Source organism: Meles meles, chromosome 3 (genome assembly GCF_922984935.1).
Source record: "Meles meles chromosome 3, mMelMel3.1 paternal haplotype, whole genome shotgun sequence".
NCBI lineage: Eukaryota > Metazoa > Chordata > Mammalia > Carnivora > Mustelidae > Meles > Meles meles.
The window spans coordinates 84818857-84834053 of NC_060068.1; the positions used below are offsets into that span (position 1 = coordinate 84818857).

General features: G+C 42.4%; 1 protein-coding gene across 2 annotated transcripts in view; it reads right to left on the bottom strand.

Annotated features, from left to right (window-relative positions):
* MAP1B (microtubule associated protein 1B) overlaps positions 1 to 15197 on the bottom strand; it is a 96845-nt gene that overhangs the window by 76962 nt on the left and 4686 nt on the right. For both annotated transcript variants that reach the window (XM_045999341.1, XM_045999340.1), the window contains one exon: positions 10052 to 10153. In XM_045999341.1, the coding sequence (XP_045855297.1) occupies positions 10052 to 10153 (102 nt within the window). The remainder of the gene's footprint in view (positions 1 to 10051; positions 10154 to 15197) is intronic.

Here is a 15197-nt window from a genome sequence, read left to right on the forward strand (position 1 = left end):
AAAATTCAAGGAAACATGGAATATAAAAAACTGGAAGGGACTCAGAGATCACTCAGTTCATCCTCTCCCAAATTGTGTTCTATAGAAATCTAGATCCCTGGGAAAGTGATAGTCAAAGTGACTAATCAAATAGCTTAAGGAAATGTATGGTTACACAAAATTAAACAAGTTTATTTACATACTTCATGGCTGTCCAAAAATAAGACCTCATGTGCCATAGTTCCCAGACTTACTTCACCGTGGACTTCTTCTCCACTGACCATCTATTGTTTTACAAAACCATCGGCTGGCAGCACAAAGCTCCAGATATGCTCATCTAGTCTTTTCCGGATACCTTCATCTAGCGACTTTTCCAGGGGTTACATGGGCCACAATAATCTCAGGCACCCCACAGCCACAGCATGAGGTCAGGTTTCAAGGACTCTCTGTACAGGGGAGAGGCCTGGGAAGCAGCTTACAACAGTCATCCCCTCACTGCTTCTCTGGATATGGGAACAACTGAATCAGATGCTTTCCATCTCCAAAGGGCCCATTTTAGCCTTGGGGCACTGATCATTTACTGTAGATTTATTTTCATAAAATCTTTCCCTTTCACGATCTCTCCCAAGTATCTTCCAAGTCTACCAATGGACAATTTTTCAGTGCTCAGAGAAAACAAGCTTTGAGTTCAGCAGCTTTGTTCTCATGTGCTTTCAGAGGGGGTGAATCCTTAAAAAGGCAAGGCAGTCTTTTCATAATTAAACTAAAGGACTTACTCTGGAAAACAGTATGGAGGTTCCTCAAAAAGTTGAAAACAGAGCTACCCTATGACCCAGAAATTGCACTACTGGGTATTTACCCTAAAGATGCAAATGCACCTGCACCTCAATGTTTATAGCAGCAATGTCCACAATAGCCAAACGATGCAAAGAGCCTAGATGTCCATCAACAGATGAATGGATAAAGAATATGTGGTGTGTGTGTGTGTGTGTGTGTGTGTGTACACATACATATACATATATGTTAAAAAAATGTAATACACATACGCAATGGAATACTATGCAGCCATCAAAAAGGCGAAATCTTGCTATTTGCAACAACATGGATGGAACTAGATGGTATTATGCTAAGTGAAATAAGTCAATCAGAGAAAGACAGTTCTCATATGATCTCTCTGATATGAAGAATTTGAGAAATAAGACAGAGGATCATAGGGGAAGGGAGGGAAAAATGAAACAACACAAAACCAGAGAGGGAGACAAACTATAAGAGACTTAATCTCAAGAAACAAACTGAAGGTTGCTGGAGGGTGGGTGGGAGGAATAGGGTGGCTGTGTTATGGACATTGGGGAGGGTATGTGCTATGGTGAGTGCTGTGAATTGTGTAAGACTGATGATTCACAGACCAGTACCCCTGAAACAAATAATACATTATATGTTAATAAAAAATGGATAAATAAATAACAAAAACAACAACAAAAAAAATTAAAGGGCTTAACTTAACATGTAGCTCCACACTAGGGAAAAGTTAATTCAGTTTGGATCCAAAATTCCTGGTCACAAGGAGAATCCAGTACCTTAGGTCTCAGTGTGCACAAGTTAGTACAATTTTGGTGCATCTTTTTATGCATGTGTACCTTTTAAAATAGCCTGAACAAACGGAATTTACAGAGGGATCCTCTCCCAAAATTCCCATTTGGCACATACAATACACTCACTTCTGTTAGTTATCTTATTTCCACATTCAGTTGTAAATAACTCTCAGGCCAGGATTACTTCCACATCTTCTGATGGCCTCCAGAGTCGGGAACTCAAACAGTGTTTTGCTGCAGAACTACTTACATAGATATGTAATGACAGATTGACTCAGAATAAGGCACCTTCTAAAAAGACATGCCGTATACTATGAAAAGGTCATCTTCTCTCTAATAGATCAGTTTATGATAAGGAATCCCTCCCTGCCTCCTTCCCTTCCCTCATGCTTGGTCACAAACATTAAAAAGGGAGGCGTTCCAGCAAGCAATTTGCACAAGTCTCCCTGGTCTTTTATAGACATCAAACCCCAGGAGAGTCTAGAAGGCCAAACACAATGCTCCCAATGGCTGAGAAGCTTAGCATGTTGTTGGCTCGGGCTACAGAATTCATTCCATCTTCAGCGTCACTGCCCTCAAGTTAACCTCCCCAGATGTGCCATTTCCATTGACTGCCATTTCACGAACCAACAAGCACCATGGATATGGAGCCGTGTGCTTGGGCTAGGTACACTAGAAAAGGGGGTCCCTCTGGGGAGCAGCAGTTCCTCCCCTAGACTCTCCATGGGAGATGCAAACAAAGAATCCAAGAATTGGGTCCAAAATGCTCAATTGTGGCTCATCTACTGACAGTCTCCAATGCCAACCTGTTCGATTAAGAAAGGACTGGTAAAGGGCAGGTTAGGAGAACTTTGGGTAGTCTTTGGGTAGTTCATATTTCATCGGAGCCCCTCAGGAAATTTACCCCACAGGGCAATTTTTAGAGGCAACCTCAGTGGGAGTCTTTAAAATGGGGGTGCTGTACAACTACAGAGAATAGAACACCGCCTGCCCTAGGCTTGCTGTGTTTATTTTTAATGAGGTAATTTTACGTTCAAATCCTGCGTAGTCTCTTGGCGCATTTTCCGTAAGCCGACCTCTCAGCGGTCCTTACTGTAAGCAGGTCTTTAACACACATCGGAATACGTTATAAAAAGACCATGATTTTTGTCTTGTGTTCATGTTAATTTCTGCAGTGCCTCTGGGCCATTTTTAATTGTGCTCTCCAGGGGCGCTTCTCACTTTCTCACATTTCTCTAGGACCAAGGAAATCTGACTTCACATGCAACAGAAATTACCCTTAGACCACAGAGAGAAAACAAAAGGCGTAAGCCCGGGAGTATGATGTTTGAGGATACTTGATGGTTGCCTAGGTAGTGTTTAATTAGCCCTGGGTTGTGGCTCGGGGCGGGTGGTGCTGGTACCTGGGTAACCTTTGTCATTATGACTAACGCTGCTGTTCAACAATCCAAATGCAACGCTTGTTATGATCTCCAGTCTCACCCCTTGTCTCCTGTAAGGATTTGAGTAAATCTGCTTCTTTCTCCTTCCCTCCCTCCCTCCCTCTCTCACTGTCTGTCTCACACACGCACTTTGTAAATTAAGAAAACACTCTGTTAGTGTTTTTTAAAGCCGTGAATGATACATTTTTCCCAAGTACACTGTCCACAGTGGAATACCTCATTCTTCCCTACATCCCTGGACAATTCCCTGCCTCATAATAAGCACTAAAAAATACTCCTTGCCATTTGCTTTAAATAAATAAATTTAAAGCAATCTGTTAGTTTACACTTTATTCTTCTTCTTTCACCCTTATTTCCTTATTGTTCATGCAATACAAGAAAAAGCAAAGGGACTTGCTGGACTTGCTGGATGGTTTGCCGACGCTGTCCTTAAAAAAAAGAACGAAAAGAAAGAAAGAAAAGAAAAAATAATAAAACTAAAAAAATTTTAAAAATAGAAAAACAAACAAAACAACAACAATAAATCTCTACCAGCAAAACAAAAACCAAAAACAAAAACGTGGGCTTTCTCTGCTCTCTGGAAGTGAAGACAAAAGCACTAACGTTCAGCAGGAGAGGCTGTCCTTGGTTGGCGATGTTAACAGCTGTTCTGAAATCCACTTAGCTGGATTGAATGGTGGGGTTATTGACATTCCCCAAAATGGCTACTGGGCCCGGGAAGCCACTTTGCTCCAACCTTCCTGCCGGGTGTATCTGTGCTGAGTGGTTTCACAGGGCCCATTAGGAGCCACCTCAGAACCATTACAGCCAGCAGAGTAAAACATTCTTTTTACTCTAGGAGGAAAAAAGTTAGATGAATAGGTATTTCCAGGGTGGTCTGAGGAAGCCGTCATTAACAGCCCTGAGGAGAACACGGCAATGAAACGCCATGTTATTCCTCTCCGTTGGCCACACCTACACCAGAAAAAAAATCACCCTAGTGTGTGAGCAAAATATAAACCTTGCAGGAGGGATGCCTTGTGTTGCACACACTACAAAATTCTGGTTCTTCACCACACAAAGCTCGGCCCTTCCACTGTTTCAGCTAAATGCAGGCGGGGGTGAACAGGCCATCCCGAGCTCCACGCTCAGGCTGCACCAGTGTGAATGGGAGCAGTGGAGCGGGAGCAGGGGCAGGAGGGCCTGCCAGTTCTCCTTAGCCAACCACAACCTGGTGCGAAGGCTGAGGGCAGGGGGCAAGTGGGAGAAAGGCCAGTGGTTTGCATGAAAATGGGAGTTCCCTTCCCAGGCATACACATTGACTTGACTGGATGTTAAACACAGGTCTGGCTGCTTCCACAAAATAAGACTCTGTGTTTGTGGTTTTCTTCTCCTCCCAGGGTTCCTCCCATAACCTTGGAGGATGGTGCAGTGAGAGAAGATGAACCCTGTGGGCATGTGGGCGAGCGTCTGTATCTATGCATGTGCCACGTGAGAGAGGGAGAGAGAGAGAGAAGGAAGAGGAAGTATTTGCTTTCCGTCTGAAATCACAGGTTCCCTGAGGGTTAAGTCAACCTCCTGAACACAACTAAACGTGTATTTGTGTGCTTTATTGTTTGAAGGTTGGGAATGGGGCTGAAAACACATTCATTACTCACTGTCATAGAGCAGTTGACGCATTCTAGGCACATACAATTAAGCTGTAATTCTGTACGACAGACTAAACATACAAGTCTAGACTGACAGAGAAGGCAACTAAAAATATTCTTAGGCTTCTTCTAAGAGCACTTCAGCATTTTCTTATCTTCTACTGGCAAACATTGTAAAACCTTGCCTCATTAATGTCAAAGGGAGTAGAGGATTCACACGACTTAAATTCAAAAGGCTTGGTTTTAATGCTCTGTCAAAACCAATCTAGAGGCCAGATATTTTTAGCAGTCACACCACACAAATCTAAGGAACCTCAGCTGTGGTTTGTGTACCTTCCAGAGTAAGGGCATGGGTTTTTAAGCAGAATCACCCACAGACACACTGTAAAACCAGTCACAATTCATGAAGATCTTTGTGAGTGTGACAGTTCCTAAATTATAAAACTATGGACAAAATGTAAATATGCCAACTCTTACTATTGATCCCATTTCTAAGAAAACAAACCACCAGAAATCTCAGCTTCTTAAATTCTTAAAATTGGAAAGGTCTACGGCCACTTGTTGATTGGAGAGAGAACCAAGTACTTGAATGGAGGAAAAGAAGTTACCCAGGGATGGATTACCACAGTGAGAAAGCACTCCAGCACACTCCCTGACATCAGCCATCTTGGCGTGGGCACCAACAGGACCATTTTACAAACGGTCTCCAACCCTGTGCAAAGGTTCTGCTATGACAGCACCTTAACACATTGCCTCCTTTTTGCTCTCACGCTCAAAGGACCTTCCTAAACTCAGTCATACAATGTTGCTACCCTCAGCTACCTGTTTTCTGATAATACTGGGGCAATTGTTTCTTTGAAAAACATCTTTGATACAAATTTTACTATTGTTACAAAAAGGAAGCCAGGCAATATCTAAAGCCAGTATTTCCCACAGATAATAATAATCAGCAAACAACCAACTCAAATCCATTTTCAACAAAACGGGCACTTTGAACACTAACTTATATTCACTTTTTTTACTATGTGACAAAGCACTGTTTCAAGATCTTTATATGCCCGTTAACTCATTTGACCCTCATGAGGGTTCTGTGAGGTAGGAGTGACTGTCCCTATTTTAAAGACACTAAAACTGAGGCATAGCATGAATAAGTAACTTACCCAAGATCCTACAGCAAATAAACGTCAGCTAGGATCAAAACTTTGGTAGCTTAGCTCCAGAATATCCACTCTTACTCATAATGCTATGTTGGTAGGGAGGATTTGGGTTATCAAATTTGTAAAAATTACTTTAATAGGCAGAGAGAAGTGGCAAATGATGGAAAAAAGAAAACTGAAATTAATTTTCACTCTGCTGTCCCTTGCTCTGGGATTGATTTGTACTTGTTTGTTGTTTTGAAATGATGCCTAACACAGATAATCCTAGGGTACTTCTTAGAAACCCTAGGAGATATTCTTCTCTATTGTTATAATAATAGATCTAAAGTTACATTAGGGAGAAAAGCAAATTAAGAATAGAGAATTCAATAAATGCTATACGGCATGGTAAGCCAAGCTCTACTCTTGTGGCGAGACGTACAAAGTGATTCTCAGCCAAACAAGATTAAACACATTCTATAATATATAAAGACTTTTGAATTCATAAATGTGAAGAAACAAGATGATGGCTCTATTTTGAAAAGACTCTATTATTGGACATTCCTCAAATAAAAGACTGGAGAGGATTCATGATGGAGTACCTAACCTTTTCCCTCAAGATAACTAGTCTTGCTAGGCCCCAGCTTACATGTGGCCAAGAAGGGTTTTACAACAGGGCAAAGCAGCAGACAAGCCCTGGGCACAAAGCAGGTATTTTTTGAGTGATCTATAGGCAAGATGATGCTGCAACAGGTTCCAGAGAGTAAAAGATGGCCCAGATGATTGATGAGTTCCAAACTAATAGTATGCTGGAGTTGGGAGGCTTAGCGACCCCAGGACTCCATTCTGGGGAACCCCAGGTTAACCACTGCCTCACCATTCATATGATCTGACCCCCACCTCAGGCAGAGAAAGCACTCCTATCCCAGATTCCTGCTCCAAGGATATTTTTGTTCAAGCTGAATAAATCTTCCGGAGTGGGCTTGCATGAGATCTGCAATCCTGAAGAAAGAGGCCAACTGAATCTCAAAATCATATTTAAAAATGAGTACAATAGGTAAACTAGTATCAGACAACACAAGAGCTGGAGCCACCTTCATGATCTGTCGGCCGCCTTGGAGGCTACCGCCAGTGTTTGATACGTGATCTCCAATGCTTCCGAACAGCAACAAAGGAGTAATAACATGAGTGAAAAACAGATAAAAGAGCAGCAACCCTAGGGATGCCTGGGTGGCTCAGTCGGTTAAGCAGCTGCCTTCAGCTCAGGTCATGATCCCGGGGTCCTTGGTCAAGCCCCACATCGGGCTCCCAGCTCTATGGGGAGCCTGTTCTCCATCTCCCTTTGCCTGGCACTCCCTTTGCTTGTGTTCTCTGTCAAATAAATAAACCTTTAAAAAAAAAAGAAAAGAAAGGAAAGAAAGAAGGAAGGAAGAAAGAGCGAGCAAAGCTAGCTCCTAATCTCTCTGTGTCGGGGAAGACCATGACTATTTGACTGTAACTCGCTGGCCTAAAAAACCCAACCAAACACAAACTGTCTGCCAGTCTGCATGTGAGTGCCGGATGCCCCGCCGCCAACCATCTCCCAAGCAGACAGTGACTATGTGGGATTTGTCCATCACTGTGTGTTCGCCCACCCTCCCTCATAATGCCTGGCACAGTGTGGGTGCTATTTAATTATTTTCTAACTGAATGGCTTTATGTGTTTAATGAGTCCATCCTTCACCTTCACCTAGAATCTTGAAACTCTAAACATAGAGGTTCAGCTGACTCCAGTTAGGGGGCCTAAGGTGCAGACATGAGTTCCTCCGAAATTTCAGGGAGTGGGGAGGAGACCCACTTAGACTTGGACCCACTTGGACCCATTAGACTCAGATCCACTTAAAAACAGACTTCAAATTTCCCCTAAAACCTAGGCCTGTTTGTTCAGGAAAAGCTAAAGGTTTCTTTGGGTCTAATCCAGTGACCCTGCCATGTCTACTCACCCCCATTCTGCACCCATGTCCACCAACAGGACATCCCTTTCCTCTAAAACACACTTACTTACCTGAAACAGAATCTGACATGTGCTTCCCTTGTCTATTATAGTCTTGGTTAGAAACCTGCACGTTACTCTGAACACTCCCCACACAGGGGCAGTACTCCAGTGGCTCTGTTCTAGATGTTCAGTCCTCATGGGGAGGTCCAACCCTGCACAGTGCACACTTAGGCTTAGAAGGGAAGATCCTAGGGGCACCTGGGTGGCTCAGTGGGTTAAGCCTCTGCCTTCAGCTCAGGTCATGATCTCAGGATCCTGGGATCGAGCCTTGCATCGGGCTTTCCACTCAGCAGGAAGTCTGCTTCCTTCTCTCTCTCTGCCTGACATTGCCTACTTGTGATCTCTGTCTGTCAAATAAATAAATAAAATTAAAAAAAAAAAATAAGGGAAGGTCCTCACACCCACCCTTCTCAGAGTCAGCAAGAATGGGAGGACAGATGTCATGTCCAGAGGCCCACCTCTAGACATAGCCTCTAGCACAGCACTGTTATCCAGCTAGGTAGGTAACAGGAAAGAGTAGGAAAAGGAGGGCAAACAAGGGACCCTGGGCCAAAGTGATGGTTTGGAGGACCTGCCCTTCCTAGTCCACAAGAGTAATATTAGGGCCTTTGGTCCAAACACGGTAAATTCTCCATCAGTTCTTGCAGCCTTTCATTTTGCCATATACAGCTGTCATTCTAAGTCAATCCAAGGATGAATGAACACAATGGGAATCACATGATTTGTTTACACCCCCCCCCCAAAATGTAGCTTTACAAACATTCTTAGTAAGAAAGCAAGAACAATCCACAGAGAAAGGATGAAAACTTGTCTTTTACATTTTGAAACATACTTATTGGAAAAGGGTACCTCTTTTGTTTTTATTTCTGTGAGATGTTTTTAAAAGTCATGGAGATGTGCAAGACATAAAAACACAACACTATAGTACCTAAAGCAACTGTATACTGTACCTTTACTTCAGCCAGTCATTGGTGTCTGATAGTCTCTGGATCATTCTCTCTCTCTCTTTTTTCCCCCAAGCAAAGTTACTTAAAAGCTGATTTTTCACGTGGCATTGCAGCGAGTTAACTTTGAACGAACCAGCTCCCTGCTACATTTTTCTGAGCACATTTATTCAGTTCCATGCTTGAAAGCAACATTCACTTGGACAACGGAAATGTATGGGATTGCATTCTAATATCAAACTCAAAGCGAAGAACTGTGATGGTCTCATGGGCAGATCGCTGCAGCCAAGTGTGATTCACAAAGCCATGACATTGGAGAAGTGATTTCAAATCCTGGTATGTATAAGGCTAATGGAACATGATGTAATCAATCAGAAACAGGCGGAACCCCATCCTGGTTTTATACCAATGCCAATAAAATGAGAATCATACAACAGAATCATGTAGACAGAAACGAGTTTTCTCTACATGAAAATTTAAGTGGTATCCAAGAAATAAAATGCAATACAATTATCTGTGATAGATCAATGGGAGAGATTTTGAGAAACACAGATTGGGAGACTTTCTGGACCAGCACCTCTGATCATAATCTTCAAAGGTGACCAAGACGGGTCACTGCGCACAAGAGGGAGATAAGGTGGGCCAGTCTCACCACAGCCCCAGGCCTAGAGGCAGAGGTCGGGGTACATCCCTACTGAGATGGCAGGCTACTAAGCATTTCCACATGTAACCAGTGTTTGTGTCCTTACCTTGACTCTGCAGTATTCTTTTCCACCTCTGAAAAAAAGGCTATTTTAATAGCAGTTTGGAATTTCCGACTCTTTTTACCCACGCCAAGAAAAGTGGGTGACAATGCAAGGATGAAATGATGAGCTGTATTTCACTTTGCAATGGAGAGGTTTCCTTTTTCTAAGGAGGGAAGGAGGCTGTAGCATTCTGGGGGTGAAGGGCCATGCCATTTATATTCATAGCTTTATTTGAATAAAGTTAATATGTAAATAGTCTGCAATCCCTTGAAGTCAGACAGTACAGTGAGATAAAAAAAAATGTACCCCAGAACTTTAAAACTTTTTCACTAAGAATCCATAAAATAAATACCCCACACAGTGATAACTTGGAATCGACTTTCTTAAAATGTTGCTTCTGGCTAACCTAGTTGATAATAACAAATACAGAGAAACATTTAGCAATAAGAGGAAAGTCTTTCTGATACTCCAGGCAAAGCTTTCCAGTCACAGGCCTATTCCCCGGTCCTTTCAAAGTCTAGGGTGACTAACACCGAACCGGAGCCTCACCTGGGACTTCAGGAGAGAATCTTGCAGAGTGTCGAGACACAAAAAGTTTCAGTTCTTGGTCCAGGTTGCATTCAATCAGGTTTGTGTCCCATGATCGGATTCCTAAGGAGGGAGAGGAAGAGAATTGACAGAGTTCCAGTTAGTCGTTTCAGAGTGGCTTGTAAAACATCACTGTGACATTTCTCAGGCTTTAGGGGAGGATGTGGAAACTTCTCTTCTGAAGAGCCTGGTGGCTAGCAGTAGATGCCCACAAAATGGGAGGGCTGGGGAGGTCTCCCTACCAGGCCACAAGAGAGGGATAACTAGCAGTACGGACTGAACTTCTGCCCCTCATAAAATGTAAATGCAGCTTTTCTGGGAGAGTAAAGAAAACAGTTATTAGGAAAATGACAGCCTTTACTCCAGGGAGGGAATAGAAAGGACAGGAGGGTGGTTAAGTTCCGTACGAGTGAGGAGGCCTCCAGATCCTCTCTAGCCTTCCCAGGGTCCACTCGTAGGTGGCAAAGAAATGGAGAGCAAGCGTGGGAAGCTGGTGTTCAAACCCAGCCCTTTGTTTTCAAAATGGCAGTGTTTGTGCTGTGTGTATGCATTCTGTGTACACGTATGCTTTCTTTTCTTGACCCATCCCATTTTTGACCTGGGTTTTTCAAATCCTAGATATTAATCTAAAATGTGTATGATCTTTGATGAGAAGACTGTATCTCCGGGAGCCTGGTTGGCTGAGTGGGTTAAGCCTCTGCCTTCAGCTCAGGTCATGATCTCAGGCTCCTGGGATCGAGCCCCGCATCGCATCGGGCTCTCTGCTCAGCAGGGAGCCTGCTTCCCCCTCCCCCTCTGCCTGCCTCTCTGCCTACTTGTGATCTCTATCTGTCAAATAAATAAATAAAATCTTTAAAAACAAAAAAGAAGAAGAAGATTGCATCTCAACCTGGAAGACTTACCCTCTCTGTCCTCCCCTGCATTTATTTTACCTGACTAGCTTGGCAAGGAGTTCTTTCATTCACAATTGTTAGTTGTACTCAATTTTCTTCTCCAGAGGCAAAAAATGTGGCAACATTTTATACTTTAAAGAAATTCTCCAGAGTTGGGGCCGTGAACTGTCTCTTCCCACACCAATTCTGGCTTCCTTCCATTCACTAGGTTGGAAGCTGGGGTCGAAGGAACTCTGATACCCTACCTCCCTTACCTCCTCCCTCCCCCTGTCCTTCTCAAGGAGATGGCCAGAGGGAACCCAGAGGGCATGGAAGAAGGGAGAACTGGGGAGCAAGCCAGGGACAACTTGGAAACCACAAAACTCTGGAACATGTTTGGTTTGGTTTGGTTTTTTTTTTTCATGTATCTTTATACTTTCCCAAATAGGTAGCTCATGCTAGAGCCATTACATTTTATCCATGATTGTACCCTTACCGGGACCATCGTCAATTGCCAGGAACACATTTCCGCAACAACGGTCATTTATTGCATACCTTCTAAGAGCAGGGGCTTGACCCTCTTGGTAAAATACAGCAGACAAACTACCTCTAAATAAACACCGGGTCATTTAATCATTTTTGCTGGTCATTAGTCATTCAAACAGACTTGGGAGGATGAATGGCAGTGCATTATTTAAACAGACCCATAAATCCTTAATGTTTGTCTGTATTTACCTGCATTTATATCTTGTTCAGTCTTCTTACCTTGCGAAGAAACAAGGTAAGGGTGTGTGTATGCATATGTGTGTCTTGTATAGAAACAAGGTGTGTGTGTGTGTGTGTGTAGATGCATATTGTGTCTTATATAGAAATAAGGAGTGTGTGTGTGTGTGTGTGTGTTGTGTCTTGTACAGAAATAAGGTGTGTGGGGTACCTGCGTGGCTCAGTGGGTTAAGCCTCTGCCTTTGGCTCAGGTCATGATCTCACTATCCTGGGATCGAGCCCCACATCAGGCTCTTTGCTCGGCAGGGAGCCTGCTTCCCCCTCTCTCTCTGCTTGCCTCTCTGCCTACTTGTGATCTCTCTGTTATAAATAAAATCTTTAAAAAAAAAAAAGAAAGAAGGTGTGTGTGTGTGTGTGTGTGTGTGTGCGTGTATGCGTATGCATATGTGGGTCTTGTCTATGTATAAATGTACTACACAAAGATTCTGGAAACTCCGTTGACTGCACATTTAGACTATCTTCAGATTCTACCTCAAACACCTTTCGACTGTGAGGAATATTTTCAAATAGAGGCAGAAATTGATCACACGACCCATGGGAAGACTTCAGGTGTGGAAGTTAACATTCCTAAAGAGAGGCTAAATTATACAGGGGAATTTTATGGGTCTCCCTGGAAACATCAAGAGCCTCAGCTTGCATTCGCGCTAATGGATTATTTAAATTTTAACAAGAAAGGCACAGTGCGATTTTGCAGATCTTTTTAGTGCAGAAATGATAAATGGGTTCTTTTTGTTTCACAGGAAGCTTGACAGGTTGAGAGGTCTGAATTCATTAGAATATTTTACTTTAATGTATACGCTATATACTGGGCTAGTGTGAAAAACCGTCAGGCTCCTGTCTGAGCTGCTTAATTGGTAATTGTTAACTGGGTTCTCTGGGTGCCAGGTCTGAGCTCCACTATCGTCTCCTGGCTCGTCAAGTTGGGTCACTAAGTCAATAATGAGACATATGTATTTAAATTAAATTCATATGATTTTTCTGCCTTTGTTCTATGTATGTCCAAATTGCTCCATCATTTGAATGACTTCATCTAGGGTTATAGGTGGACTTGCTCTTACATTGTTTGCCATTTTCCCCTTGGCTTCAATTAACTTGTCATGACAAATGCAATTAAATGTTTGCTTTATATTTCATAACCTCCTGGTTGGAGGCTTTGTAATTTAGCAGGGGGAAAAGCACAAAACAGAAAAATCCATCTAGAAATTAATTTTTCAATTACACTAGTAAGAGGACAATAAAAATAATATTTCACAGATTTTCTACTGCCAATGAAACAAAAATTTAGGGTTCTCTTTTCAAGGGAGTAATTTCCAGTCAAATTATGTCTTAACAATGCCTAATACACACTACCACTTATAGGGGCGCCTGGGTGGCTCAGTGGGTTAAAGCCTCTGCCTTCGGCTCAGGTCATGATCCCAGGGTCCTGGGATTGAGCTCCGCATGGGGCTCTCTGCTCAGCAGGGAGCCTGCTTCCTCCTCTCTCTCTGCCTCCTCTCTCTCTGCCTGCCTCTGCCTGCTTGTGATCTCTGTCTGTCAAATAAATAAGTAAAATTAAAAAACAAAACAAAACCACACACTACCACTTATAAAATAAAGGTTACAAAGGACTTATTGGCTATTTTAGTTGGAAAGGAAAATTTTGGAATGAGGCCACTTTCTATACCAATTTTAGAAATATTATACTTTGTGCATTTTACTGGATGATACTAGTAAAGAGAAATACTATTTCTCAATGAAGGCTCCTATTGCATTTAGTAGATTTATGTATCTTCCCTCTGTGCCTAACAGGAAGCCAACAGTGAGGCCTCTAAATCTTATAGGACAGAAAAATATCTTCTTTGGCTCTGGCCACATTCTTTTTCCTGAGCCTTTGCTTCTCCACCACTACATGAAGACTGTGCCCCTTAGTGGCTTACCTACGTTGAGGCAGAACAGAACAACTCCACCAATGGAAGGTCAACTTCCACTGCTTAAATTTCTAGGCCCAGATGACATCTGTCACCCCTGGGAAGTTGACCTACATCTAGGCATCCTTGAGAACTCTCCCACCTAATCTGGGGCTGGTATCCAGCTGTGAAACCACCACTATCTGACGCCCAGTCCTTCAGCCAAGGTAACTGAAGATAACAAAGATCTTCTTATCTCAGTTCTCGAAATCCAAGAGAAAGCAAGGCACAAAAGGGAGGCTAAAGTGCACACGAAGTTCACAGAGGGAAAAGGGAAAAATGAAAAGGTTGTGTGTGGCAGGGGGAATGTGGTGTGCCCATTACAGGACAAGTCAGGGTAAACAATAAGGAGGCACTATCCCTTACTTTATGCAGGTTATATCTCACCAAGCCTAACAATCATGCAAGCATCTTGCGGGATTATTTAATAAAACCAATGATTTTTTAAAAGCACCTCCCATTTAAAGACTAAAACCTATATTCCTAAAAGAGACAATAAACTGGAAAAACCAACAAAATGATCATTCATTACATGTCAAAATGGCACACGGGTTCCACCTGACAGTTAACTGCGCCTTTGAAAATTGACTTTTTTTGGGGCACCTGGGTGGCTCAGTGGGTTAAAGCCTCTGCCTTCGGCTCAGGTCATGATCCCAGGGTCCTAGGATGGAGCCCCGCATCGGGCTCTCTGCTCAGCGGGAGCCTGCTTCCCTTCCTCTCTCTCTGGCTGCCTCTCTGCCTACCTGTGATCTCTGTCTGTCAAATAAATAAATAAAATCTTTAAAAAAATTGACTTTTTTTTCCTTATGAACTTTTTAATTGATCCTTCTGATCCATAGGATTTTTTGTATTTTTTGCTAGTACCTAAATGGTTAACCTATAAACTGTAAGTTTGATCTGTAAAACTATGCCATATGATCAGGAGGCAGATTAGAATCATAAACTAAAGAAACAGAATTAAAACAAAAAAAGAGCTAAATTCAAGTCTAGTTCTCGAAGTTTTCCTATCTTCTCTTGACCAAACTTCCAATTGGCTTTTTTCTTTTTCCTAAGCCAAGAACTTGATGTTCCTAACATATAAGTGATGGGCAATGCAGGCAACGCCTTACATAGAGTTCGTCCTTTCAGTGCATGGATGATAAATAATTTAGGTCTTTTGACAGCTTCCCACATTGGAAACAAACAAAAGAAGTGATTTATAATTTTATTCGTCAAAAAGTTAGAAGTTATTTAAATAGTAAGCCTTTAGAGGAGATTAAGGATGAATCATCAATTTAATGACCTTACATTTGGGGACTGGCTTGGATTTCAGCATGGATCACAGAACCCTTACCAGATAATACCAATTAAGCAGTACAAGCAGAAATCCATCTGCCTTTTGACTTTGAAAAATATAAAGATTAACATAATATATATAACACTCTCCAACATTTCTTCGAACCTCCACCATGTACTGGTTTGTTCCTGTTAAAATAAAATGAGAACTAAACCCAAATCTTTCCCTGG